Source organism: Mytilus trossulus, chromosome 2 (assembly GCF_036588685.1).
Source record: "Mytilus trossulus isolate FHL-02 chromosome 2, PNRI_Mtr1.1.1.hap1, whole genome shotgun sequence".
Lineage (NCBI taxonomy): Eukaryota > Metazoa > Mollusca > Bivalvia > Mytilida > Mytilidae > Mytilus > Mytilus trossulus.
The window spans coordinates 47671721-47698924 of NC_086374.1; the positions used below are offsets into that span (position 1 = coordinate 47671721).

Genomic DNA, 27204 nt, shown 5'->3' on the forward strand with positions numbered 1-27204 from the left:
AACGTTAATATACACAGTAATTTTGTGCGCATGTGTTAAACATATTTTTATGCTCATTAGAACACGGCTTTGTTAACAAAGCGTAATAAGGACGTCATATTAGAATATCAAAATAATTCTATCATGCCATGCTCTATGCTCATTTTAACATGGGTATGCATTATATTTGTAAACATTTAATACTTCGCTAACGCTCGGTGTTAAGATATTAACAAATATAATGCCTTCCCATGTTAAAATGAGCATAGAGCATGGCATGAAAGAATTATTTCTTAAATGGTAAATGAGGCTGAGATAAGATTTGGGTATTTTCTGTATCCAACTAACAAATGTTAAAATTATCAATAAAGTAAGATACACATCTAAAAAAATATATTTATTTTTAAGTCTATCTGTATTGAATATGTTTTAGTTACATTTCATGCAATCTTCCCCAAAAAATCCCACCACAAAGATGACATTAATTAAATCATATCAAATTTAATATATAACAGTATAAGACACAAACTATGATTAACATATTTGAAATGAAAGTCTTTCAACTGTGCAGGGTATTTATAGGCAGCCATTTATGTATGTACAAATTATTGTAATTGTATTTTATAGTTAACATGTGTATATAAATACATAAATATGATCAGTATAAAAATATAAGTACACCGTAGGTGTGGTATATTTCTTTAATTTATGTAAAATGGGGATATATACAGGCTTCTTAACAATAAATAAAATGATTTGCAGGGCGCAGCTTGATGCAACGGCAGAGGTCTAACCCTGAACAGTTGGGGCAAGTATGGACACGACATTCAAGCTTGATACAGCTCTGAATTTGGATTGTGATTACATATTTGACTCAGCATAGGTTTCTGACACAGAATGAATCTATAATACTAAAATTACGAGGTCCAATTTGTCAGCCGTCATCACGTAAAAACGACGAATCAAAGAATTCAACTTTTTATATAACTGATATATTACAAAGGTGTATATTAAAAATTACACCCCTCCAGGCCCTTTTGTTTTCCACGTAATTAATATTGCCAATAATTAAGAAGTTCCGGGTCGAGTCCGAGACCGATAGCAATAGTATTTTCACCTGTAACAGTTACCTATTACCTTATCTGTACGTTCCGCATCTGACTGGCGCACCACTAAATGGTGTATTCAGGATTAATATGCTATATACACGGGTCATATTCACAGGGTTGACACTACTAAATTATCAAATTGTTACCTATTGTAGTATTTCAATCAGTAAGACTTTCTAAGATAACAATACGAATCCTAAAAATCTGGACTAAAAATAAGACGTATAGGTACAGTTTTCAGTTTGTTAGTGGACATGACGTAAAACAGCTAATCAAAGAATTCAACTTTATCTATAACTAATGTAGGACAGTGCTGTTAAAAAAAATACTCCATTCCAGGACCTTTTGTTTTCCAAATAATTAATATTACCAATAATTGATAAGTTCCAGTTCGACGGGTTCAAACAAAGATTTGAAAGCAGAGAAAACTGTGTATCTTATAATCGGCATGACTTTATCAGATGACAATACTTATACTAAGTATTATATGCTTTAATTCAGTCACGGACCCGCGATATCACGGGTGTGCTCTAGTGTGGTCTAAGAATTAAAAAAAATTGAATTGGACATTTACCTATTATGGTCCAATATCCAAAATCTAAATACATGGTGGGATTCAGCATATCAAAGAACCCCGAGTAATTGATTTTTTTTATGAAATCAAACAAAAAGTTTAATTTTGGACCCTTTTGACCTCAATGTGGAACAATTTGATAATGGGCGCAAAAATCTAAATACATGGTTATTCAGCATATCAAAGAACCCCATTATGCTATACATTCAATTTTAGTTGATATCAAACAAAGTTTAATTTTGGACCCTTTGGACCTTAATGTAGACCAATTTGAAAATGGGACCAAAAACATAAATCTAAATACACAGTTAGATTCTGCATGTTAAAAAATCCTATAAGAATTCAAGAATAAAACCTAATTGAAATTGGTCAAGAAATAAGCAATATAGAAAGTATTGTTTTTGGCCCCTTATTCCTTATAACAGTGAGGGCCATGACCCCCAAAATCTACCTGAACCTTTCTTATATGGTATGGAACCTTATGGTATAATTTCAGAAAGATCCATAAACTTAAACACAAGTAATTGTCTAGAAAAATGCTAATTTGGGCCACTTTTTGGGCCCCTAATTCTTAAACAAGTAGGACTATAACCCAAAAAACTATCCCAAATCTTAACTTTAGTGATTATTAAACTTGTGTTAAAATTTTATTGATTTCTATTCACTTATACTTAAGTTATTATCCAGAAACCATCTGTTTTCGTGCGATGCTGACGATAACAACAAGGCAATACCAATATACATATTGTTATGTAAGACATACACCATGGTAAAAAGACATAGACTCATTTTAAAATGATAAAGAATTTATTTTCTTTCAATAATAACTGCCAATATCCCTATGGTAATCAGATAGATGAACCACAAATTAACATTTTAAATCATATGATGCTCCTACCTTGTATTTTACAAAGAGAACTAAATCAAGGGAATTTCATATACATGTACCATATCAAAGTTTAATCAACCTTCCATTCTTTAAGAAATCTTCTTTAAGCTTACAAATCTCTAAGAACAATAGAAAAGATACTAAAAGTTCTTATAAGAACTGATTAGATATACTCTATAAAAATCTTCATTAAAAAAAAGTACAATAAAATTCATCATTAACATACAGCATACACATATGAAAAACACAAAGCTTAATTATATTACTTCTTATATTATTATACTATATAGATATAGGAAGATGTGGTGTGAGTGCCAATGAGACAACTCTCCATCCAAATAACAATTTAAAAAGTAAACCATTAAAGGTTAAAGTACGGCCTTCAACACGGAGCCTTGGCTCACAGACACACCGAACAACAAGCCCCAAAATTACTAGTGTAAAAACAGGCCCCAAAACTACTAGTGTAAAACCATTCAAACGGGAAAACCAACAGTCTATATGCAAATTAATTTTAAGTTATGTTGGAAGAAATTCTGTTCACTTTAATGTTAAGAAAATTATTAAGGCAATGCATGCATGATGCATATATGTGCTATTAAAACTAATTCCTCTATACATTTTTTTCTTTTTTTAAACTTGTATGAACCCATGATATATATATACTTTTGAAATCCACATGAAAAATAATTCATTATAAGATTAATATAAAAAAAAAAACAATGACTGCTTGTAAACAAGTTTTGGCACTGAAGTTTACTGATAGTGACCATGGTGACCTTGATAAACAAGCAATATCTAGTACAATAAAAAAAAATCATAACAAATGCAACAATCTGATTAAAACACAGGTCCTTCATTCAAGCTTTCCTTACAAAGATCTGACAACACTCCATTTAACTTCTTGTTCTGGTAACTATAACATCAGCCAAAGAAATGCCAGCCTCCAAAATTTTGAACCTTTTTATTAATTCAGAGAAAAAAACAAGAGGATCGTGAAAGGTCTTTTACAACAGAAAAAAGAACAGAGCATTTCATATCCTTGTAAGCAAAACTTGGACACAGAATCTATTTTAAACAAATGGCAAAAACAAGAAATTGCAATAAAATTTGACATGGTAAAAAACCTATTATAGATTTATACAAGAAACACATCTAATTTTTTTATATAATAAGTTATAACTTTCCATGAACATGTTGTCAAAAAATGTTATTCTAGTTCTTCAGGTTCAATTTTAACTTGAACCATATAAGTATTATCAAAGGGTTCTTCTGTGGAATATTCATCTGTTGCTGTTTGTGCCATTTCACACACTGAGGAGTCATTAGCCGACTCTTCAAGTTCGGAAGACTTAAACTGAATTTTCGGTAATCTCTTTCTCACAGGTAAATCTTCTGATCCATCTTTAAAATTCATCTCATCAAATGATTCTTGATCATGGGTCCAGACGTGTTTTTCCAGGCTAGATTTTGAAAAAAACTTTGAATTACACATGTGGCAGACATATGGTGTCTCCATTTTGTGTCTTGTTGTCAAGTGTCTATTTAAACTACTTTTATCCCCAAAGCCACGTTCACAATAATCACACTTATGAGGTTTATCTCCAGTATGTGTCCTTATATGTCGTAAATAAGTATAACTCTTGGTAAACTTTTTACCACAGACATCACACTCCATTAGATTTTTGCCTGTGTGAAGTTTGTAATGTGTCACTAATGAACTTTTCATGGTGAAGCTTTTGTCACATAAGTCACATGAAAAAGGTTTGTTTAATGATTTTGACGGTACACCAATCTCAGTTGCCTTGTCATAATGAGCATTTTGTGAGACATCAAACTCTTCTATAGCTGTGAAATCTTTGGAATTCGAATTTTCGTTGAGAACTTCATGTTTTGTTACCTTTCTTTCTCTTTTTCCACAAGATTCCATATGTCGAATATGGTTACTCCTCTTAGGAAATATTTTTCCACATAAATTACATTCGTGTATGTTTTGCCTTGTATGAAGTCTAAAATGAGTTGTTAAAGAATCTCTTCTACTGAAACTTTTTGAGCATTCAGAACAATCAAATCGTTTCTGTTTATTTTCAGATTTTGACTCTATGTCTGAAGCAGTCTTTAATCTTTCTGAACATGTACTAAAGTCTAAGTAGCTGTCATCATGTTCACTGAATTTGGAACTTTCTTTTTCAATACTAAGCTGTCCTTCTGTTGATTCAGAAGAATTATTCAGACTTTCCTCTAATGCATTTTGTATCAAAAGAGCATCCATATTTTTATCATTTATCATATTGTCACCATGAGCATTTTCTGAGACCTCAAATTGTTCTTGAGCCGTGAAATCTTTAGAATAAGAATTTTCATTCAGAACTTCATTTTGTGTTACCCTTCTTTCTCTTTTCCCACAAGATTCCATATGTCGAATATAGTTACTCCTCTTTGGAAATATTTTTCCACATAGATTACATTTGTGTATGTTTTGCCCTGTATGAAGTCTAAAATGTGTATTTAAAGAATCTTTTCGGCTGAAACTTTTTGAGCATTCAGAACAATCAAATCGTTTCTGTTTATTTTCAGATTTTGACTCTATGTCTGAAGCAGTCTTTAATCTTTCTGAACATGTACTAAAGTCTAAGTAGCTGTCATCATGTTCACTGAATTTGGAACTTTCTTTTTCAATACTGAGCTGTCCCTCTGTTGATTCAGAAGAATTATTCAGACTTTCCTCTAATGCATTTTGTATCAAAAAAGCATCCATATTTTTAGCATTTATCAAATTAAGATCTACAGTGCTTTGTTCGACTGGTAAACTTTTATCCAACACTGATTGGTCATTATGAATATTATTTTCTGTCAATTCCATGTCTGTACTCTGGCCTGACAGATCATCATCCTTTGTGCCAACAATGTTAAAATTATCGCTACCAACCGGACTAATGTTCCCATTCAATTCTTCTTCATGAACAAAAATTTCATGCTGTCTTAAGCTCATTTTATCTTGGAATACATCATTACACAATGTACAAATGTAGTCCTCACTTTGTATATCAACTGTTAACTTGGATTTCAATTGATTGTTTTCTGATGTTTTTGAATTTCCATTTTTGTGAGTTTTTAAGTGAAATTTTAGATGAGCACCAGTCAAAAAGAACTTTGTACAAATACTACACTGAAATTTATAATCTCCTTTAGTATTATGTGTTTTGAAATGACAATACCACATACTGTAATTACTGAAACGTTTATCACAAATAGTACATTTATACGGTTTTTCGACCATGTGCTTTGTCATGTGATGTCTAAGGTGATGTTTCAAGTGAAAAGATTTCCCACAAGTTGTACACTCAAACTGTTTCCCTGTTGAATGTGTTTTAACATGATTCCTGTAATTTCTGCGATAACCAAATTCCTTTTCACAAATAGGACATTTATATTCTTTGACCTTTTCATCACTGTTTACATGGGGTCGATTAGCGTAAGTTCTCATGTGACGACGTAGACTACTGGGATCGTTAAATTGTTTTCCACACACATCACATTGGTGTGGTTTCTCACCAGTATGTGTACGTATATGTACACGTAAATGTTGACCTTTGATGAAGGCCTTACCACAAAACTCACAGACATGTGATCTTGAATAAACCTGGCGTCTCCTAAAACGTTTAACTTCATTCACACCAGACTCATTTTTTAAAGATTCGTCATGTATCAATGAAGCATCAGTCACATCAGTTTCAAAAGGGTCATGTGTTTTTAAGTGCCTTCGCATACTGCTGCGATCGTTGAAACCCCTACCACAAATATGACAGGAGTAAGGTTTTTCTCCAGTATGTATAAGTAGATGTCCCTTAAGATGGTGAGGGAATCCAAACCCTTTACCACATATTGAACAAAGAAAGGGTTTTTCACCTGTATGTGTTCTCATGTGTCCAATCAGCTCTGCTTTTCGATTACAAACTTTATCACACCTGTCACAAGCATGTCGTTTAGGACCAGTGTGAACTTTCAAATGCCTTTTAAGTTCAATTTTTTTACTAAATTGTTCTCCACATGTGGAACAAATATGAAACTGTTCTTTTGCATGAATTCTGGCATGTGACCTCAAGATTTTTTTAGTTTTATATTGTTGCCCACAAACACCACAGATGTGAATAACATCTTTGTTATGTGATTTTGTATGCATTTGTAGTTCTTTCTTTTTACTAAACCTTTGATCACATGTAGTACATGTGTACTTCAAATCTTCAATCTTTTCAACATTTTGCCTGATCTTTTTTGGTTTTGTTCCTTTTCTTTTTCTCCTATTTTGGACTTCTCCAGTGTTCACATTTTCATTTGCATCATTTAATTCAGACATGTCATTTTCTGCATTAAAAATATACATGACAGGATCTTCTTGATCAGTTTCATCTTGATAAGGAATCTGGTCAGTAACCCCATCTGTTCTGTCTTTCAATTCGTTCGATTTATTATCTGAAAAAAATTCCATTCCTATTATTTTGAGAATGCATTCTGTAAATGACAATATTTCAAAGTAATAATGACAGTGATTTAGCTAGCACTCGTCACTTTCATAATTTACGATATGGTTTTCGCATTGACGAAAGTATTTGAAATCAATTTCGTCACTTTAATTTTGAAAGTGTTAAAATATTTTTCACATCAAAAACCTGTCTTTTTGTCTTTGACAAGTTTATGACCCCCAGGTTATTTTACATTTGCAACGGTGTCTTCTCATTTATCCAACTTTTTAAAATAAGGCATTCTCATTTAGTATACATCAATAAGACAGCAACCAAACAAAACAAATAACTACAAAGAAGGGACATAATCCTTTCATAACAAAATATATGTATAGATTATAACATGCCTTTTTCCATATTGGCCTCGAGGCTTTAGCCGAGGGGCGATATGGTTCGAGGGGTGATACCAGGGCCAATATGGAAAATACATGCTATAATCTTTTTATCACATATTTATGTTCTGCAGAAAAGAGAAAACAAGGTCAATTATAACAATTTAAAGAAAGATAAAAGGTAAAACCTTAAACATTTTATCACAAACTTGTCGTTAAGGATGCAATGACGCGACATCATTTAGAATCAGGGCACAATATCAATATCTCTTTTTTGCCCCAGGCAATTTTGAGGTATTGCATATGCAAAACCCGATGTATTCGTTACAAATATGTGATCAAGCACTTTATACAGCACACAATTGCAAAACTTATCTATTAGCAACTCTAAGCAATGTTGCAAAATACCTTCATCTTTTACAGCTGTCTTGTCTATGTATGTCCATTCCTCAGTATACCCATTGAGTATATTGTTTCCACTTTCACTTTTAGGGGAACAGGGTTCCTGCTTTATTTCATCTAACAATTTGTTTCTGGAATCATCTGTATTTCTATCTCTGCTGTTGCTAAATGTAGTGGGATTACTTATTAACTCTTGTAGATTTTCATAATTTTTATATACAGTAGATTCAATTGCATTGTCAACAACTTCCTGTTTTATAATTAGCATAGAATCTACTGACTGCTTTCTTCCTGGAACACTGGAACCTTTTCCATCATACAATTCACACTCCATATCTACATGTATTAAACAGGTTTAGAGCGATACAAATTTTCTGGTGCTCTTTATTGATTCTGTTACAAATGTACCACTGCCATGACTGAGTTTCATATCTAAAAATAAAAATACATCCCATTAGACATTGTAGACTATCAAAATAATCATGGCTTAACATTTTTGCTAAATGGATTTGTGAGAGAGAAAAAAACAGTTGCAGATATTAGATCCATCTTTCAAAATGTGTGATGCTTTATTAATCTATTTATTTTTTTACTTTTGTGTCATGTACATTTATATGCATTTACACAAAACATAAAAAACAAAAAATCTTTGCAGAGTTTAAATTGCTATAAAATATAAAACTTTAAACAACACTAAAATGGTTTGCTGAGCGCAGCCTGATACAATGCCAGAGGTCAAACCCTGAACAGTTGGGGCAAATTTGGACACAATATTCAAGCTTGATAATGTCATGACTGTCTTAATTTGGATTAAAATGTAATAAATTTTTTGACATAACATCATGAACATAGGTTTATGACACAAAATAAATGTGGTGAAATTTAAATATCTTACAAATCTATTGTGACATACTGTGTTATTGAGGATTTCTTCTTGAAACATGTAATATAAAGTTTTATGCCGGGCTCAGTAAAAATAATTATGACATCCTGAAAGGCTATTACATGTATATCTTTTTCTTTGACGCCTTACATCGACACAGAAAGGCATCAAAGCAAAAATTTAAATAGCCTTCAAAGACGTCATAATTATTTGGACTATGCCAAAGAAGAGCCATGGAGCTATCACATCCATAAATAAAGCCAACAGCATTATACCGCTGTTCAACTCATAAATCGATAGAAGAAAACAAATCCGGGTACAAACTAAAACCATGCAAAACTGAGGGAAACGCATTAAATATAAGAGAACAATGACACAACATTAAAATGTACATATGTACAAATGTAACACACACAGAAACAAACTAAGCATTAGACAAAATCAGAAGAGAATAACAAATATAACATCAAAGCTAAATACATCATTTTTATACATAAATTTGGGATAGAAAGTACCGTGACACGTCTTATAATATTAATGTAAATTCACACTCATATATAAGGAGAAACAAACAACACAAAAGAAACACAACGTTAAAATGTAACACACACAGAAACGAACTATTATATAACAATGGCCATATTCCTGACTTGTTACAGAACATTTTTTAAAAAGAAAAAAATGGTGGGTTGAACCTGGTTTTGTGGCATGCCAAACCTCCCCGGCTCCCCCTTTAATGGCAATGTTAAATATAACATTAAAATGACAACACAACATAACAGGACTACAACACAAATAAATAGGAAAACATATTGGACAAAGAAACAATCGAATAAAAGCTAACAAAAGGTACCAGATTTAAACTTTAATATGCCAGGAGTGCGTAGTTTGTCCACACAAACATGACAAAGACGCCAAGATACAAAAGTTCGAAAGCCAAACCAATTACAAAGTTGATCTTCAACAGCAAAAGTTCAAAAAAGCTGATCCAAACACAGGCAGGGTTTTCTGCTTGGGATAAGAACATCCTTATTATTTAGAATAATTTATACTTTTGCAAACAGTTTACTGTAAATTTTATAAAATGCCTATATAAAAGATATACATGATTAAAAATTGAAATATTAACTAATTTCAGGAAAGAAAAAAAAAACGAACCGAAAAACAATTTACATTACATAAAACAACATAATCCAACACAATAGACACACCCGAGTTAATCAAGGCCTCAACCCAAAAAGTGACGTCACATTTGAAATTGTAAAAACGGACAAAAAGTGACGTCACAAACAGCACACAAAAATTACGTCACATTCTGACATTAGAATGAATAAAAACTGCAAATGTAAAATATCAAACAAATTACGTTGAACAAAATCAAATTAAATAAATGAAAGTGGCGATTAATTTTCTCTGACATAACACATGAATACAACAGAAATGACATCATTCAAGACATTTGACAAAATGCGATGAGAATTACAAATATAACATCAAAACTAAATACATGAATTTGGGATAGAAAAGTACCGTAACACGTCTTAAAGCTACAATTCACACTCAGCAAAACAGTCACAATCGAGAATAAGTCATGTTTGGTAATTAAAAGATTAGACTCCACAATATAACATGTGGTAAAGATGTCCTAAGCTAGGTTGGACAAAGACACATCGTATGGATCAACAGGGCTCACGCTACCAGGTAACTTGGGCGAAGAAGTCGCTTTCCTGACCGTCACTTTGCTTTCCCCAACCCACAAAAGCGAAAACAAGTCGCCCTGTTGTTAACAATACTTTCAGTCTCTTCCGTCATCGAACATTTAAAATTTTTACCAAGTTGATGAAGTTGATGAAACATCAACTTTTTATTGATAATTAAAGAAATTCAGACATTAACGATTCATTATCTTAAGAAAAGAGGTTGAAGCATTGTTTTTGCAGTGTGTAGCAAGTTATTTAATAAAAAAAAATTATCACTTGGTGCACTTCCGCAAGTTCCGGTGCTTGTTACTCGAAAACGTACATCAACCTAACTTTCGGCTGCAAAATAGGTTTGTTACTTCATCTAAACCTGATAAAAGTTGCCTCCAGTAAGTGTTCAATCCATTTATTGCATTAATAACATCATGATCCTTTCCATATAACTTGTCAAACATCATTTATTTTTGTAAATTTTCTTGCATTTGTCCGCCATTGACCGATTTCTAAACTACCGATAGGAAACGGACCAGCTACATGTACCGTATTTATTCTATTTAAAGCCCCCCTTCTAATTAACGCCCCCTACCGAAAATAGTGTGTTCAGAACTTTTGACTTCTAACAAACGCCCCCATTTTGTAGTTAAACAAATAAATTTGGTCTATTTCAGTAAAATTTTAAGTTTTTCAATATCAGTATCGTTCCCGGAAAATGTGTTTATGCAAGGTATTTCAAGTACGATATTAAAAAACTTGCTTCCAGTCCCAGTCGCGTTGATTTTACCTCCCCTTTTTAAGAAAAAAAGTTGAAGATTTTACTATGTTCAATCAGCACGTGGCCTACACATTTTTCTTCATTTCCAATGACAAAGACGAGTTTGAAGGCAAATTTATCGTTTGGATTAGCTTCCTCTTGTTCATATCTTAGTTTTGTCGCCATTTGCATAACTCCAGATACTTTTGGATACATAATAACCCCTAATTCAGCTGTTGAAATTATGTTCCATTGATGTTGACGCTTGTTCATTCGAAAATTTTAACAAATTATTACAAGAGGTCACATTACTGATAAACGCTATTTATAGATTATGGAGACAATAAGAAACACGTGTATGTTACTATAGTCTGTTTCAACAAAATTCAGGTAAAGGTCAATGAAGTAAGGTACGAAATTGGTTTCTCTAATTGACGCCCCCCTTTCGGAAATTGTCTTCGCCCCCAGGGCGTTTAATAGAATAAATACGGTATGACCAAAATCCATATTTTAAAAAAAATTACTACAGATGCAAGGATGGAACAGCTGACAGAAGAATATTGATCCCAAAAGGAAAAATTACGCATTCCACACGCATTAAAAGACTTTTGGTTACATCTAAATAAACTCATCATTGATTGGTGTATATAATTCCCTATAATTTATATGGATTGTTGTAAACTATTGTAAAATTAATTGCTTAACTTGACTGTTACACTAATATCAATATTTTATGGCCCAGCTTACCTTTATATATCTTTTGCTGAGAAACACTGAATTTCATACCAAAGATTAATTAAATTGTAATTGATATATTATAATTTCTTTATCTTTAAAAAAAAAATATTTTTTTTTAGTGCTTGATATTCATGATATTTAATTTGTAGTTTCTCACAAGGACCTTGGTAAAATTTAAACAACTTTTAATTTGAAATGTTACTTTAATTTTTTACTCAGATATGAATTTAACAATATAAAAAGAACATTATTTACAAATGACCGTTTATACTACAATAAAATCCAAACATTGTAGCGCGCCGCACAAAAGAGCACTTCTCTTTCAAATCTCACCACTTCTCCCTATTAGTTTCAAAAAGAGAAGTCACTTCTCCCTATAATTCTGAAGAAGTGTGAGCCCTGATCAAACAATTCGTGATGGTGTCTGTAAAATTTACAGAGTGTCAATTTTAAATTATCTGTTTTCCTCATAACTCTGTTGGAGCAGTTACTGCATATATGGAGCACACTCCTGTTTATGAAGTCCATATAGTGTGAACAAGCATCAGAATAACGTATCAATTGAGATATGTAAACACCATACGAAGGGGCAGAGGGGATGATACTGCTGAGAAATGGGAAATTGAGGATAACACGAATGACCGAATAACATGAATGACCGAATAACATGAATGACCGAATAACATTACTGGAATAACACTTGTAATGACTAGTCCAAGATTACTCTGACGTCCAACAGCTGTTTTGCCAGACAAGCTGGGGCCGTGGGACGTCAGAGTTCATCCCCTATCAAAAAGTGGATATTTGCACACCCAAAATAGATGCGCTGCTTTGTCACTTCTGCAGCCGACTGAGGGCCTTGGAATTATATAAATTGGGCATCAATCTCTTCATTTTTCATTTATCTCTTCATTTACGTAAGTTTCACCTACCTGCCAACCTCTATTTTTCTATAGCCGTTGGACGTCAGAGTAATCTCGGACTAGTAATGACCGAATAACAGTTGAAATTTTAACAATAGCACATATTGGTGACTTTTAAACATTGATTTTTAAATAATGATATATAATCGATGCATTTCATAACTTAAAAATGATTTACAGATAGCAGATAATTTCATAAAGATCATTTTAATGTACATCAAATATGGGGGCCATTGTGATTTCTGGTACTAGGTCCGTTTGTGTAGTAGTATCCATTTGAAACTATCAGACCTATCATTTGAAGTCTGAGAGTTCTTGCTGTTCTCCTAATGGTTTTAGTAGTTTCTTTCCGAGATCCTTTTCAGTAGGATTTTCGGCTTTCCTCTACCTTGATACAGCAGGGCATTTGGTAGTGTCGGTTTTGATAGATTTTGTCCTAACTGATTCCTCGTTATTACCTTAGACGTATTTTACCAAGGCATTTGTGGGGTATCCAGGTCGACCCTATCCCATTTATTGATTTAAAACACACATATATTAAAAAAGGATATTTGATACATAGAAAAAATACACTTTATATACTTTGAGGACTGAGCAAATCAGGTGAGACAGAGTGTGTGAGTTCGTATGTTTTATTTTGTTATATTTTATGTTAAGGGATGGTTAACTTTCTGGTAATAAGACCTGTCACGGCCTGGCTGGGGAATTGGGTAGGCAAATGCTCACATTAATCTGTACCGATACAGGCTCCAAATACTTCCTTTATACGCCATAATATATGGTGGTAATCCTTATAAAGGATGCTTATACGGAGACAAGAAGAAGAAGGAAAGCGTCCCGTTTATCATAGATTTTCGTGCGAAAAAACACATACACATCCGAGTATTTTTTATATTTTGTCCTTATCGTTCTTATAATTGATTAAAACAGTGTGTGAAATAGAACTATGGACACCTGTTTGCTCTTTAATACAAGAGGATAATTATTGTTTTACCACTGTTTTCTTCCTTTCTGATTTGCCGGAAGTACCGCTACCACAACTAATTACTACACGTATTCGGAATTATCAAGTGCGGACTACGGAATATAACTCTATCACAGGCAAAACAAAACAAAACGTATTTGTCGGGCAATTTTCAAAATCCGTTCATATTTTAGCAGGAACAAAAGTCAGCTATACCAGTGTTACGGCGAGTCTATGTTTTGGAACAGTATGTGCCTTTAAAATGGACTGTTTTAAAATTAACATTTATTAGTATTGTTGATATAAAATAAAATTGTGGATACAAATGATTATTTAACATGTTTATATAAGTAGTTAGACCTACATTATTGCGCTGTAATTCATTGAATATATCAGAGGCGGATTTAGAGGGGGGCCAGGGCCCCCCCCCCCTTTTGGGAAAAAATTGGTTGCTTATATAGGGAATCACTGAAGCGTGACTGGAGCGGGCCCCCTCTTAGGTCAGTCAGTGGGCCCCCACTTATGAAAATTTATGGATCCGCCACTGTATATTCATAGATTTTGTTGAATTTGCAACTCGATGTTAAGTGAAAGAGCGTTTAGATTTGTTTAGTATTAATTTTTGCAAGGATTTGTATAGTTTGACTGTCTAAAGTTCTCTACAAATCCTTGCCGGTAAATTTGTTAAGTGCTGAGATAAATAAGAGTACTGGAGTTGTTTTCATAAGCCATTTGGTTGACATAACAACCGCTCATTTTAGCTTTTATTTAAGAGCTTTACTGGTCTTGCACATACCTCAGTCACTATTTACACGAAAGGTCTAGCACAGACTTCGCTGACTAACTGTTCTTGCACAGACCTCGCTCACCGCAGGCACATAATAATTATATATAAAGTTAGATATACTGTTTCCAGCTCGCCGTGGCCGTCTACACGAACTTGAGGTGTTGTCTACACGAACTTGAGGTGTAATTCATTTCACTGCATCTAGACACAATATTGTGTCTACAATTATAATGCACCTAGACAAAGGTTAAAATGACAGATTAAGCTATGTCACTTTTATATGAATTTTAACTTGCTTTTTATATACTTACATGTTTCATGTTTTTATCTTTACAAAATTGGTATTTGTCAAATTGTAATTTGCTAATAAACTATGAAAACTTGCTAGTGTTAATTTTTGCAAAACCAAATATGAAGGATCAGAGACTTAGGATCTAGATTTGAACTCTTTAAGCAGAGTTCGAGGGGTAAACAGTTGGTTCAAATATGTCGAGCATGACACGGGAAATAAACAACGTAAAACCCCTCCGGTTACACCAGAAAATACAATATCATTATCTGTCTCTTGCTATATTGCATGCTCCCAGATTTTAGATATAAATTGGAAAAATATTTTATCAAATTAATTCAATGTTAAATATTCTATAAATGAACTCTTTTAATACTACACTTATGTGTACATACAAAAAGCTCAATACAGTGATATATGTTGTTATAGAGGCCGATTATTAACATCAACCCATGCCCATCATAACCACCTCTGATCATCGATAATCAGTCTAACTTGGCAAACATGCAACACTACATGGATTAGAAGTCTTGAATAAACAGCTGCGCCATGAGCGCATGATACGCCCGACGTCTTATGTGGAAGTTATATGCAATAATCATAAATAGTTTCTGAGAAAGTTTTAAGCAATAACCATATATAGTTTTTGAGACACGGCGGGAAACCCACCACCCTTTTTTTTTTGTTTACAAAAAACTAAATATCACTAAAATAAAATTTTGAACTTAAAACCAAAAAGTATACAGATCTTTAGATTAATATAACAAAGAAGTGTGTAAAGTTTAAAGCAATAATTATAAATTATTTTTGAGATACGGCGCGACATGTAAAAAAAACTCCCCTGTTAAACAAAATACTCATTAACCCAAAAATAAAATTTTGAATCATCACCAAAAAGTATACAGATCTTTAGATCAATATAACAAAGAAGTGTGTAAAGTTTTAAGCAATAATCATAAATTGTTATAGAGATACGGCACAACATGTAAAAAAAACCTCCCCCTTTTTTACAAAATACTCAATCAATCAAAAATAAAATTTTGAAAAAGTATACAGACCTTAAGATTAATATAACAAAGACATGTGTAAAGTTTGTAGCAATAATCATAAATCGATTTTGAGATATGGCGCGACATGTAAAAAAAACCCTCCCCCTTTTTTACAAAATACTCAATAACTCAAAAATGAAATTTTGAATCATCCCCAAAAAGTATACAGATATTAAGATTAATATAACTAAGAAGTGTTTAAAGTTTTAAGCCATAATCAAGAATCGTTTTTGAGATACAGTGCGACATGTGAAAAAAACACACCCCTGTTTTAGTTACAAAGTGCCGCAAATCAAAAAGTTTAAATCTAATTTTCACCAAAAAGTATACAGATCATTTGACCATCATGAGAAACAACTATATTAAGTTTCATGAAATTTGGATATGTCGTTCTCAAGTTACGCCATGTTTACGCCGGACAGACAGAAAGACAGACGGACAGACGGACGGACGGACGGACACCGGACATGTGTATACCATTATACGTTCCGTCAAAATTTTGACGGGCGTATATAAGGCATCTTTCTTATTTTATATTATATAAGTACGTCTGAGTCAGTGACAACTCTACAACAGATGTATCCATCGGATCGTCATCAATGATGGTGATACATGGCTGTGTACATAATGTATATAGTACTCGTCTAAACATCAACCCAACAATGTTAGACTCTGTAAATTTGCTTTCGCAATTTTTTGGTTCTTCCCTTGCCGGGATTCGAACCACACCAAATCGCCTGCACTGCAGCCGTCCCGCTAGACCACACAGATTTTAGTACCACACGACCACCTGGGCCCTACAATAATAGAGCTTTCGCTGGCCGTGTGTTACCTTTCCTCGTCAGTTTTAATCTAGCGGCGTACTACAGTACATCATATACATCTTCATGCCTTATATATCATGTACAATTAAACATATTTAGTTGTGGTATAAACTTTCAATTTACGCCCACAGAGACCCAACACTGAACAGTTGGGGCAAAAATCACCGGGACACACTATTTAAGCTTGATACAGGCAATGATTTGTATAGTTAGTCTAAGTATACAAATCCTTGATACAGGTCTGAGTTTGGATTGTAATTATTTATTTGACATATTACAGGTTTCAGAATAAATGTAGTCAAAGAAATTGGTTATATGAATTGAATTTATATTCAATTAAAGATCTCTTGTTGTTGCACTTTGCTGTTGCGCAATACTTAGTAAATCTGTTGTCAGGCTATAATCAAATAAAGTTCAATTTCTTCTCAATATGTCGTATTTTAAATTTATGAAAATCAATAGGGAGATTACATCAATATCTATAAACAATTCATCAAAGTTCACGTGAACTACTGAAAGCATTTTTTAGTTATTGTGACCTAAAACTGGAAACCCCCATGTTTTATGAATAAAACCTTGTAACTCGGAAAAGTTAAATCTAAAATTTATAAAAATCGAAAGGGAGTTCTGTAGTAATTCAATTTCAATAACAAATCAAGTACTGTAAAATACAGGTGGTACCTAAATATTACAATAATTCTTAAGTAACAAAATAGTACTACAGATTTCTGATACAGAAATAGTACTTATGCAAAAGTAGCTGTGTACCAGAACTTTGGACCTCAATCAATAAATTCTTTAGACCTTAACATAAAGCCATTCTTGTGACCTATAGTTGTTAATGTTTGTGTCATTTTGGTCTTTTGTGGATAGTTGTCTCATTGGCAATCATACCACATGTTCTTTTTTATATTCCCCATGCCAGTTTCCCCCGTGGGAAGACTGACATGAACCATTCTTTCATCCGGGGAAATCAAGCTTGGATCAGTTATTCTTCCTCTGCGGAAAGTTGACGATACGTATACATATACATTTAGTAACTTTTCCCCCACAATAGATTTCACTATGTTTATAGTCTGGAAACTAAACCGAACAGTGTAGAATTAGATTTTATTTGTAAATATATACAAATTTGTTGTTCATTTACATTTACACAAGTCTGTCTACATGTTTATCAGTCTGTTTTTTTTTGTCAACAAGTCATTCTTTCTGTTCGCTATGCATGATTGATTGGTGTGTAATGCCACTTTCAGCACTGTTGGTTATTTTGTAGCAGTGACAGATTTTTTGGCGAAGAAATTTAAAGTCGAAGAGTTCAGAGAGAACCACCATTTCTGGAAAAACGACAATCGTAATCAATTAAGATAGGATTCGAACGCACATTTATCATACTATTATAATAGATGTTAAGATATAAAGAGACAAACATGCTCCCCCCACTCAAACTAGAGGCTCTAAAGAGCATGTGTCGCTCACCTTGGTCTCTGTGAATATTAAACTAAGAAAGAAGATGGATGCATGACAAAATTGTATTTTGGTGATGGTTTTGTGTTTTATACATCTTACTTTACTGAACATTCTTCCTGCTTACAATTAACTCTATCTATAATGAACTTTGTCCAGTAGTTTCAGTGGAAAATGTTAGTAAAACTTTACAAATTTTATGAAAATTTTATGAAAATTGACAATAAAGGACAATAACTCCTTAGGGGGTCAATTTACCATTTTGGTCATGTTGACTTACAATGTATTTGTATATCTTAATTTGCTGAACATTATTGCTGTTTACAGTCTATCTCTATCTATAATAATATTTCAAGACAATAACCAAAAACAACAAAATTTCCTTAAAATTACCAATTCAGGGGCACTGAGCAACCCAACAACCGGTTGTCCGATTCATTTGAAAATTTCAGGGTAGATAGATCTTGACCTGATAAACAATTTTCCCCATGTCAGATTTGCTCTAAATGCTTTGGTTTTTTTAGTTATATGCCAAAAACTACATTTTAACCACATGTTCTATTTTTAGCCATGGTCGCCATCTTGGTTTGTTGGCCGAGTTACCGGACACATTTTTAAATCTAAATACCCAAATGATGATTATGGCCAAGTTTGGATTAATTTGGCCCAGTTGTTTCAGATGTGAGATTTTTCTAAAAGATTACTGAGATTTACGAAAAATGGTTAAACATCGACTATAAAGGGCAATAACTCCTAATGAGGTCAACTGACCATTTTGGTCCTATTGACTTTTTTGCAAATCTTACTTTGCTGAACATTTTTGCTGTTTACAGTTTATCTCTATCCATAATAATATTCAAGATAATATCCAAAAACAGCAAAATTTCCTTAAAATTACCAATTCAGGGGCAGTAACCCAACAAAGGGTTGTCAAATTCATCAAAAAATTTCAGGGCAGATAGATCTTGACCTAATAAACAATTTAACTTGTGTCAGATTTGCTATTAATGCTTTGGTTTTTGAGTTATAAGCCAAAAACTGCATTTTACACCTATGTTCTATTTTTAGCCATGGCGGCCATCTTAATTGGTTGGCCAGGCACACCAGACAAAACTTTTAAACTAGATACCTTGATAATGATTGTGGCCATGTTAGGTTAAATTTGGCCCAGTAGTTTTAGAGGAGAAGATTTTTGTAAAAGTAAATGCCGCATGCCGGACGCCAAGTGATGGGAAAAGCTCACTTGGCCCTTTGGGCCGGGTGAGCTAAAAAGAAGTTCAAACCTCACCATTTTTTTTTTATATCTGTAAATCTTTAAAATGTGTCACTAATTTAAATTATTAATAAGCTAATATAAAAAAGATGTGGTATGGTTGCCAATGAGACAAATATCCACAAAAGACCAAAATGACACAAACATTAACAACTAAAGGTCACCATATGGCCTTCAAGCCCAGTGTATTAGGCTTTGAACTAGTTTCTAGTTTTGTGTCACTATAAGTAGTTGTCTTTTTCAACTGATTCTAGTTTGTTTTAACATTGTGCTGTTACATCATTATCTCAAGAAAGGGGAGGGTAAAGTACCCCAACATGTGTTAAACCTGCCACATTCTGTATAAGCCTGTCTAGCTATTGATTTTTGTATATCAATTTTCTCCTGGTTAGTCTGAATAAAATCTGGTCACAGTCTTAAGTGTGTGAACCATGACAGCTGAAAATTTCAATGAAGGTCTATTGAAGTGTGTGAACTGCACATGTGTATAACTCAAATATCAGTCAGTGAGTTCAGATGCTTGACCATTGGTTGAATTCATTCAATGTGTACTACTTGCTGTAAAAAGGTGCTGCTGTAGCATAATGTAATCATGATTTTAATACACAGTAGTTCTCTTTTTTTTTATCCTACTGGTGTTGTTGACATTTCATTGTTAATTTTCGATTTTAAGCGACACTTGTCAAGGCAAAATAATCTAGATCTTAAAATATGGTGTACACATTTGCCATGGTTTAAGACAAGATATTTGTCTGTAGTTTATAGTACCAAACTCTTTAATAGATACCTCACAATATTTATTCATACTGGTAGGCTTTTGGAATAACAATACCAGTTTTTCTGCACCAGACGCTCATTTCAACAATCAATATCTCTTCAGGGATGCTCAAGACCAAAATATTTGAAAATCTTTTTTTTTAAAAGATGAAAAGCTATAAACCAAAAAGTAATATAGAGTAGCCAAATAGATATAGGAAGATGTGGTGTGAGTGCCAATGAGACAACTCTCCATCCAAATAACAATTTATAAAAGTAAACCATTATAGCATTAGGTCAATGTACGGCCTTCAACACAGAGCCTTGGCTCACACCAAACAACAAGCTATAAAGGGCCCCCAAATTACAAGCCAGGAAGCTGTTGTAATGAATCGCTTGCCTGAGTTAGCCATGTTTAGTAAAAACCTGATTTTAAACAATAATTTTACCATGTTATCAATTACAACTGGCTATGATTTATGATATTCAATGTTAATACCTTTTTGCTGTTAAATATTTCATATTACTTTGAGATGAACAGTTCAAGTTATAGCCACTAAATGAATGGCCTGAAATCACCATATAGCCTACAACAATAAGCAAAACCAATCACCATATGGTAAGCTACAAAAGGCCATCCAAGACCAAATTAATGTAAAATAATTCAAATATGAAATTTTAAAATTTCTCATTTATATAAAAAATCCAAAAACACAACGAAATGATAACATGTAATTGTATACATCAATAAATTGTGGTGAAAACTTTAAACAATGTTACAATGTCTTAACAACAGCTACATGTATTAACAAATAAGTGTACACAGAGGATCATAATATTTGAACAACAGTACAATGTTTTATTGGCAGCTATTGACAAGTAAGTGTACACAAAATATCATAAACATTAAATTTTGAGGTATGTGTAATAAATATTTCAATTTCATTTATGTCCAGTTTCTAACAGCAAGCTTTCTAACAACACATGACTTTTATCTGTGATGTAAGGTTGGTGTAACCATGACGATGTATAAAACATCATGGTATTACGATCTTTTGCATGACAAATGTTCTTGTAAATCAGTTGTTTCAGTTTATATTCCTTTCTATACATTTCTGTCAGTTCTCTTACTGTAGAAACTAAAATATAAAATAGTAAAACTTGACAAACAATTAATAAACTCTTTAATTTATTCTATAATACATAGATAAACAAAGGAAAAGTAAGCTTCCCACGTCACTCTCTCTCAGTCTGTTGACATTAAAGTTTTTGTATTATGAAGATAAAGTTTTTTGACAAAATAATTTTAGTTTAGGACTTATTTTTTTATCCATGTCTTCCTTGAACAGAATCCAGGTCACATATGAAATTTTTGTTAGTTTTGTTTGATATTTCAATTCCTTACAAGATTGTACTAGTTTTCATTAATTGCAATTCAAAGTCCAATGAAGTTACTTATCTTGACTAAGGTAATTCAAAATTTAAAAAACATAAAAAAAGAAAAGCCATATAAAATTCTTCATTAACGCATGAATTAAACTATAGTCTTTGGTGAGGTTCACTTAGTTCACTTTTATAGTTTTGTGAATGTTACAGACTTATCATTACAAAATTTAAAGTAATATGACAATGCAACAAATCTTGTGGAAACCAGTGTAAAATTTGGTTGCATTGTAGTAATATCCAGTTGAATTATCTCCCCATGAATTAAATAAAATTGTGCAAAGTTATTTTCCCTGACAACATTCCTATAGATTTTTTGATGAAATGAAGAGTTAACAATTATTATCGGAATTTAATATAGAGCATAAAACTTTATTTTTAAATTAATAGTTTATTTATCTAAACTGCTTTCAATTTGTTGACATTTTTTATTTTTTATTTCCTATAAAATGTCTGAAATAAAATGCATGCACAAAATGAGCATTTGTTAATGGGCAAGTCAAAGCAGAAATTTCTACTTATAAGTAAAATCCACCAAACAATATCAAAGCAACATTTTTACTAGATTTGTGAAAATAAATCTGTTATTTGTTGTTGTCAGAATTTCAAGCCTTCAACTAATATATAAAGATATCAAGTGGGATAACATCCCATCAATTATCTCCCTTATATCAATTCCATCAATTATCTCCCTCATATAATCCCATCAATTATCTCCCTTATATAATCTCATTACTGTAGTCTCCCTTTTAATATTTACCGAATATATCAGGAGTCCAGGTTTGAAACAAAACCAAATCATCAGTTAGATGCTGCTGAAGTTTCATCACACCCACAAACATAGCTGATGTTCCTGACAATTTCTTCACAATTTTCTCCTGCAAAAATATACAAAAAGACATTTTAAGATCATGGTTACTATACTGGTTGTGTTGAAACAGTGCAACATTAAAAAGAAGCTTCCACATAATCAGTTTATCCTGTAATTTGCATATGAATTGAAAAAAAATAAAGCTTCACCTATGTGTTCTATGTAAAAATTTCATTTGAATGTATTGAAAAACACCAATTTCTTGGTGACAAATAGACTTTTGTTATATTAACTTTTAACTTAGAAGTACATTTGTACCGGTATATAACAAGTCACCTGATAAGACATACTGGTACTTCATGTACTTTGTTTAGTAAGGAGACAACTGAAAGAAGTAAAATCAAGAATAAATCCAGTGCAACTTGGAAAAAAATTAGCAGTTACCTATGATTGTGTCCTTTATATAGAAATTATCACAAGATTGATAGCTTAATTTTACGTCTTTTAGTTGCTCTTACTTGACTGAGTACCAGAATATTCACCATTTTCTGAATAATACTCAGCAGTGAGGTACATTGTGCTTCTAATTCTTCAGGTATACTGCCATTTGGTAGGGTTTCATCTTTATTCTCCTTATAACTACATAACCAAAAACATTTACAATAATTATGACATGTATGTAGGAAAATACAATTTTAATTTGCCTGTTCAAAGTCAGGAATATGACAGTTGTTATCCATTCATTTGTTTGATGTGTTTGAGCTTTTTGTTTTGTAATTTTTTATTGGGAACTTTCCAGTTTGAATTTTCTTTGGAGTTAGTTTTTTTTTTTTGATGAGATGTGCATACATAAATTATATACAATCATTAAAACAAACTGTGCTTATTTTAGAATGGGTAGTATAGTACTTTCATTTCCTTTTCATTAAAGAGAATTTTGCTTTCTATATTTTTCTTTATATGGTCACATTTTTTTCAAGAAGTATTAGACAGTATTTAAACTGAATTGGACACTCCTACCTTTTTCCTAAAACTAACGAATAATAAAAATTATCAATCATTCTTAAACATAATAAGACTGGCTTTCCATTTATCAAATAGCAAGATCAGAATATCAGAATATGTACTTATGAATTTCAGAATAAAACCAAGGATTTGTATAATACATCATACAAATCCTTGATTTAATTGAATTTTTCAAAATGCATTACTGTAAATTCAGAAATTATTGCGAGGTTTTTATTATTGCAAATAATGCGACAGAGTCGTAAACACAATGATTGAAACTCACATTTTGTAATATTTTAACTGAATAAAGCATGACATTTTCCAAAATCCTAAAAATCAAAATCGCATTTAAGGGGGTTCGCGGGTCTAAATCATTTATATGGGATTTCTCTATATTTTTCTATAAATGAACTTTATCTTATAGTTAATAGAAAAATAAAATAAAAAAGTGGGGTCACTGTTCGTTTGCGCTCACAATCTGCCTTCGAAAGAAGCATACATTTTTGTAAAGGTGTTTTTTTTCTGTTGAAGTAATAGGAGAAATGAAAGGTAATATCGAAAAAGCCAAAAAACTGGCATTTTTACACCAAAGGGAGATAATTTGGAACTTTTTCAATGATGTATACATTTTAAAAGTCATTTGGGGCCAACACGAATTGATTGTTTTGAATGATTTTGTACCATATGATAAAGTAACAACTACAAAAGGTAACAAATATAATTTGTAATGAAAAACAAGTGTTTAACATTTTTCTGAAATTTTTATACCCTGTGCCTCCTTATGTTAAAGTTGACAAAATCGCAATAATAAATGCACGCAATAATTTCTGAATTTACAGTATATATTTTTTGGTATTAAAAGTGTACAGGAAATAAATTTTTGTTAAATTTAAAAATCTTACACATGTTGTAGCTTAATATTAGCTATGGTATCAATAATGTGCATTCCGTCTGAGTTAGCGTTCTTCCATTTTTGAATAAGATTGTACACATCTGCTACCCCATCTTTGATTTGTCTCTCACTTCCTGTTAAATTTCCACTTTTATTATGCTCTTTTACATTCCCTGTAAAAAAAAAAGAATAACATTATGCACATGCATTGTAACTGCCAACCCATTCACAGCAACTAAAATTACATGGGCTGCAATGTTGTCCATAACATGTATGAGACTACTATAACACACATTTGTAGAAGTCTCTGGTTATCAGGGTTGCTCCATAAACTTGGAAATTGCTCACCTAAAACTATTAACAATTAAAGCATCCCTTTATCAAGCTTAAGAGGAATTGCCTCTATACTGAAAGTGCTGTGTCCTTTGAAAGTTAAATAAGATTTGCACATAGCAGGAAGGGTGAAATAGGTTTGAATGATATTATCCACTAGTTTTAAATAAGCAATTTTGAGTTTTTGAAAGTCTAATAATACCCCCCAAAAACAAAGTTGTTGAAATGTTATTGGCCCGTCAGTCCTGTTCATCATTTCTTCTCTGAAACAACAAAACAGAAATTAATGGACTTTTGTAGATACAAAGGACATACTACATGTATGTAGATGTGTTTATCAAATCAAATCAAATATTTTATTGTTTTATCATTGATAATAATGACTAAATTCTTTCTTCTAGGAGTTATGCTTCTTTGAATAGTCAAGAGTAGCACTAAAATAAGTTCATGAAATTAGGGTGCCCGGGCCTGCATTTTGTGGGAAACATTTGGTTGATTATATAGGATTCACTGAAACATGACTGGAGCAGAGATGGAGTGTAAAATCTTATAGCAGAAACCATTTGTAACCTTTATTGGTATAATTATCAATGGATGAAAAAAACAGAGTATTTTGAATTCATAAGTAAATAACTAAACACATACAATCTGTATCATATTAATATAGAATGCATTTGACCTCATGTTAAGAATGTGACTTGAATGGAGAATTTTCTCATCGGTGCATATACCACATCTTTTTATATCTATGATCATTATTTTATCTCAAACTGTGTTTTTTTGTTTTGTTTTTTCACTTGTTTGTAATGATTTTAAAATCGATTATCAATTTAATTGATTTTTTATTGTATATTCCTTTTTATCATACATTTAGTAGTAAATACAGTAGTTTTGGATATTTTATAAATTGCCTGCTGTTTAATCCATATTGGGCAACTTTGATGCGCACCCTTTATGAAATTATCACACCCTTTATAACACCCCTACCCTTTATCGCACCTTTTTTTTTTTTATTTTACATTTACACTGTTTTGATTTATGCAAGCTTCTTCATAATTTTTTCTCCCTCAAAATGGGTCCTTAATTAATGGTCATCTGGGTGCGACATCATTTATTGAATGATGTCATTGTTTGGAATGTGACGTCACAAACATTGAGTTTTCATATTTCTGAAACATGAAATGCAATTATAAAAAAAAGAACTCAATGAAATACTATACAAAACACACAAACAAACAAAATAAACAATTTTTTTTTCTAAAACAACAGTACAGAAATTGTAAGGTATCCCAGGTGCTTCGGATGAGTAATTGAGCAGTTCTATCAAACCTTTCAAAACAAGACAAAAGTAGAACTGAGGGTAATTCAGGTGCTTGGGATCAGGAAGCAGTACATATATATATACACTCTCCTGTTGAAATATATGATAAAGCATACATGATTAGTCCAAATAATTATGACGTCTTGAAAGGCTATTATAATTTTTTTCTTTGACGCCTTACTTCGACTTCATAACGCCAAACTCATATTTTCAGTTGGACTTTGGGAGGGAATTTAGGGGGTCTCATTGGGGGGTTCCGATCCCAGATCCTGCTTACTGTTTTGTCAGATTCCTGTATCCCGTTTACACTATGTACGTAAGCAATTCTTATTTTTTTGTCATTTCCCGTGTCCTGCAAGACCTCATTTCCTGTTTTCACGCCACAATAATTTGACTTTCACGTGTCACGCTTACAAAAAATCGGCAATCACGCGTCACACTTAAACCCCAATGAGACCCACAATTTACTGCTTTATTAAAACGTCATGATATAAAACTTAGTTTATTTTGGCATCTTCAAAACCTTCTATAGTCAAAATAATTATGACGTCTGGTGAGGCTATTTTTTTTTCTTTCTGGGACGCCGTCATAGGAAGGCGTCCCAGAAAAAAATAAAATAGCCTTGCCAGACGTCATAATTATTTGGAATTTTGGACTAGACCTTCTGGAGAAATGAAAAAAAAGTGCACGGCAAAATCCTGGTAAGTTTTTATTTTTCTAAAACATAAAACATACTTAAAATTCATTTATCTAGGGCATGCTATGCCTGAAATTTGTTACAGATGCGCAGAGTAAATAATTTTTGAGGTGAATTTTAGCCATAAGGATGTGATGTAACTTGTCGAATTATTGTGTTGATATTATATAACGATATATAAACAGATTGTGATCAAAAATAAAACCTAGAACTAGTATAAATTTTACTTTGACCATGCTTCTTCACTGGTGAAAATCTACTTTCATTTTCATTCGTCATATCAGGAACGATAACTCTAAAATAAATATTATAACTTGTATACATTAATATGATACCTTATTATGATGATATGTTATCTATGTCCTATTATCTTTTTTTTTAACACAAATTGTGAACTTCAATATATCAATCGACTCTATAAAATATTTGGCAAAAGAATTTTTGTGACTAAAAAATAAAATGAAATCAATTTTTTGTTTCAAGTATCAGT

At 32.3% G+C, this 27204-nt stretch overlaps 2 protein-coding genes across 4 annotated transcripts; both read right to left on the bottom strand.

Moving 5' to 3' along the window:
- Positions 1 to 363: 363 nt before the first annotated feature.
- Positions 364 to 13867, bottom strand: LOC134707434 (zinc finger protein 585A-like). Its single transcript, XM_063567168.1, has 3 exons — positions 13798 to 13867; positions 7815 to 8240; positions 364 to 7024 (listed from the first exon to the last, which is right to left on the bottom strand). Exons 2-3 carry the CDS (start codon positions 8140 to 8142, stop codon positions 3762 to 3764), a joined length of 3591 nt encoding a protein of 1196 aa, XP_063423238.1. The 5' UTR covers positions 8143 to 8240; positions 13798 to 13867; the 3' UTR covers positions 364 to 3761.
- A 7013-nt stretch (positions 13868 to 20880) lies between these two features.
- On the bottom strand, positions 20881 to 27013 carry LOC134707435 (cyclin-dependent kinase 2-interacting protein-like). Of its 3 annotated transcripts, none has more exons than XM_063567172.1 (5): positions 26942 to 27013; positions 24374 to 24536; positions 23006 to 23102; positions 22413 to 22530; positions 20881 to 21348 (listed from the first exon to the last, which is right to left on the bottom strand). In XM_063567172.1, the coding sequence occupies exons 1-5, from the start codon at positions 26991 to 26993 to the stop codon at positions 21152 to 21154; spliced, it is 627 nt and encodes a 208-aa protein (XP_063423242.1). In that variant the 5' UTR covers positions 26994 to 27013; the 3' UTR covers positions 20881 to 21151. The 3 variants fall into 3 exon arrangements, with proteins under 3 accessions (XP_063423242.1, XP_063423239.1, XP_063423240.1); XM_063567169.1 differs by having other exon boundaries at positions 22982 to 23102; XM_063567170.1 differs by having other exon boundaries at positions 22982 to 23102; positions 26920 to 26994.
- Positions 27014 to 27204: the final 191 nt, after the last annotated feature.

What these genes read in the sequence shown, in the direction of transcription:
- LOC134707434 (XM_063567168.1), bottom strand. Translation starts at nt 8,142, where the DNA reads ATGGAGTGTGAATTGTATGATGGAAAAGGTTCCAGTGTTCCAGGAAGA. An exon ending in GACAGCTGTAAAAGATGAAG is followed by an intron (nt 7,025 to 7,814) that starts GTATTTTGCAAC and finishes AATTTTTTTCAG; the next exon opens with ATAATAAATCGAACGAATTG.
- LOC134707435 (XM_063567169.1), bottom strand. Translation starts at nt 26,993, where the DNA reads ATGACGAATGAAAATGAAAGTAGATTTTCACCAGTGAAGAAGCATGGT. An exon ending in AATATTAAGCTACAACATGT is followed by an intron (nt 23,103 to 24,373) that starts GTAAGATTTTTA and finishes TTGGTTATGTAG; the next exon opens with TTATAAGGAGAATAAAGATG. An exon ending in ATATTCTGGTACTCAGTCAA is followed by an intron (nt 22,531 to 22,981) that starts GTAAGAGCAACT and finishes ATATTTTTGCAG; the next exon opens with GAGAAAATTGTGAAGAAATT.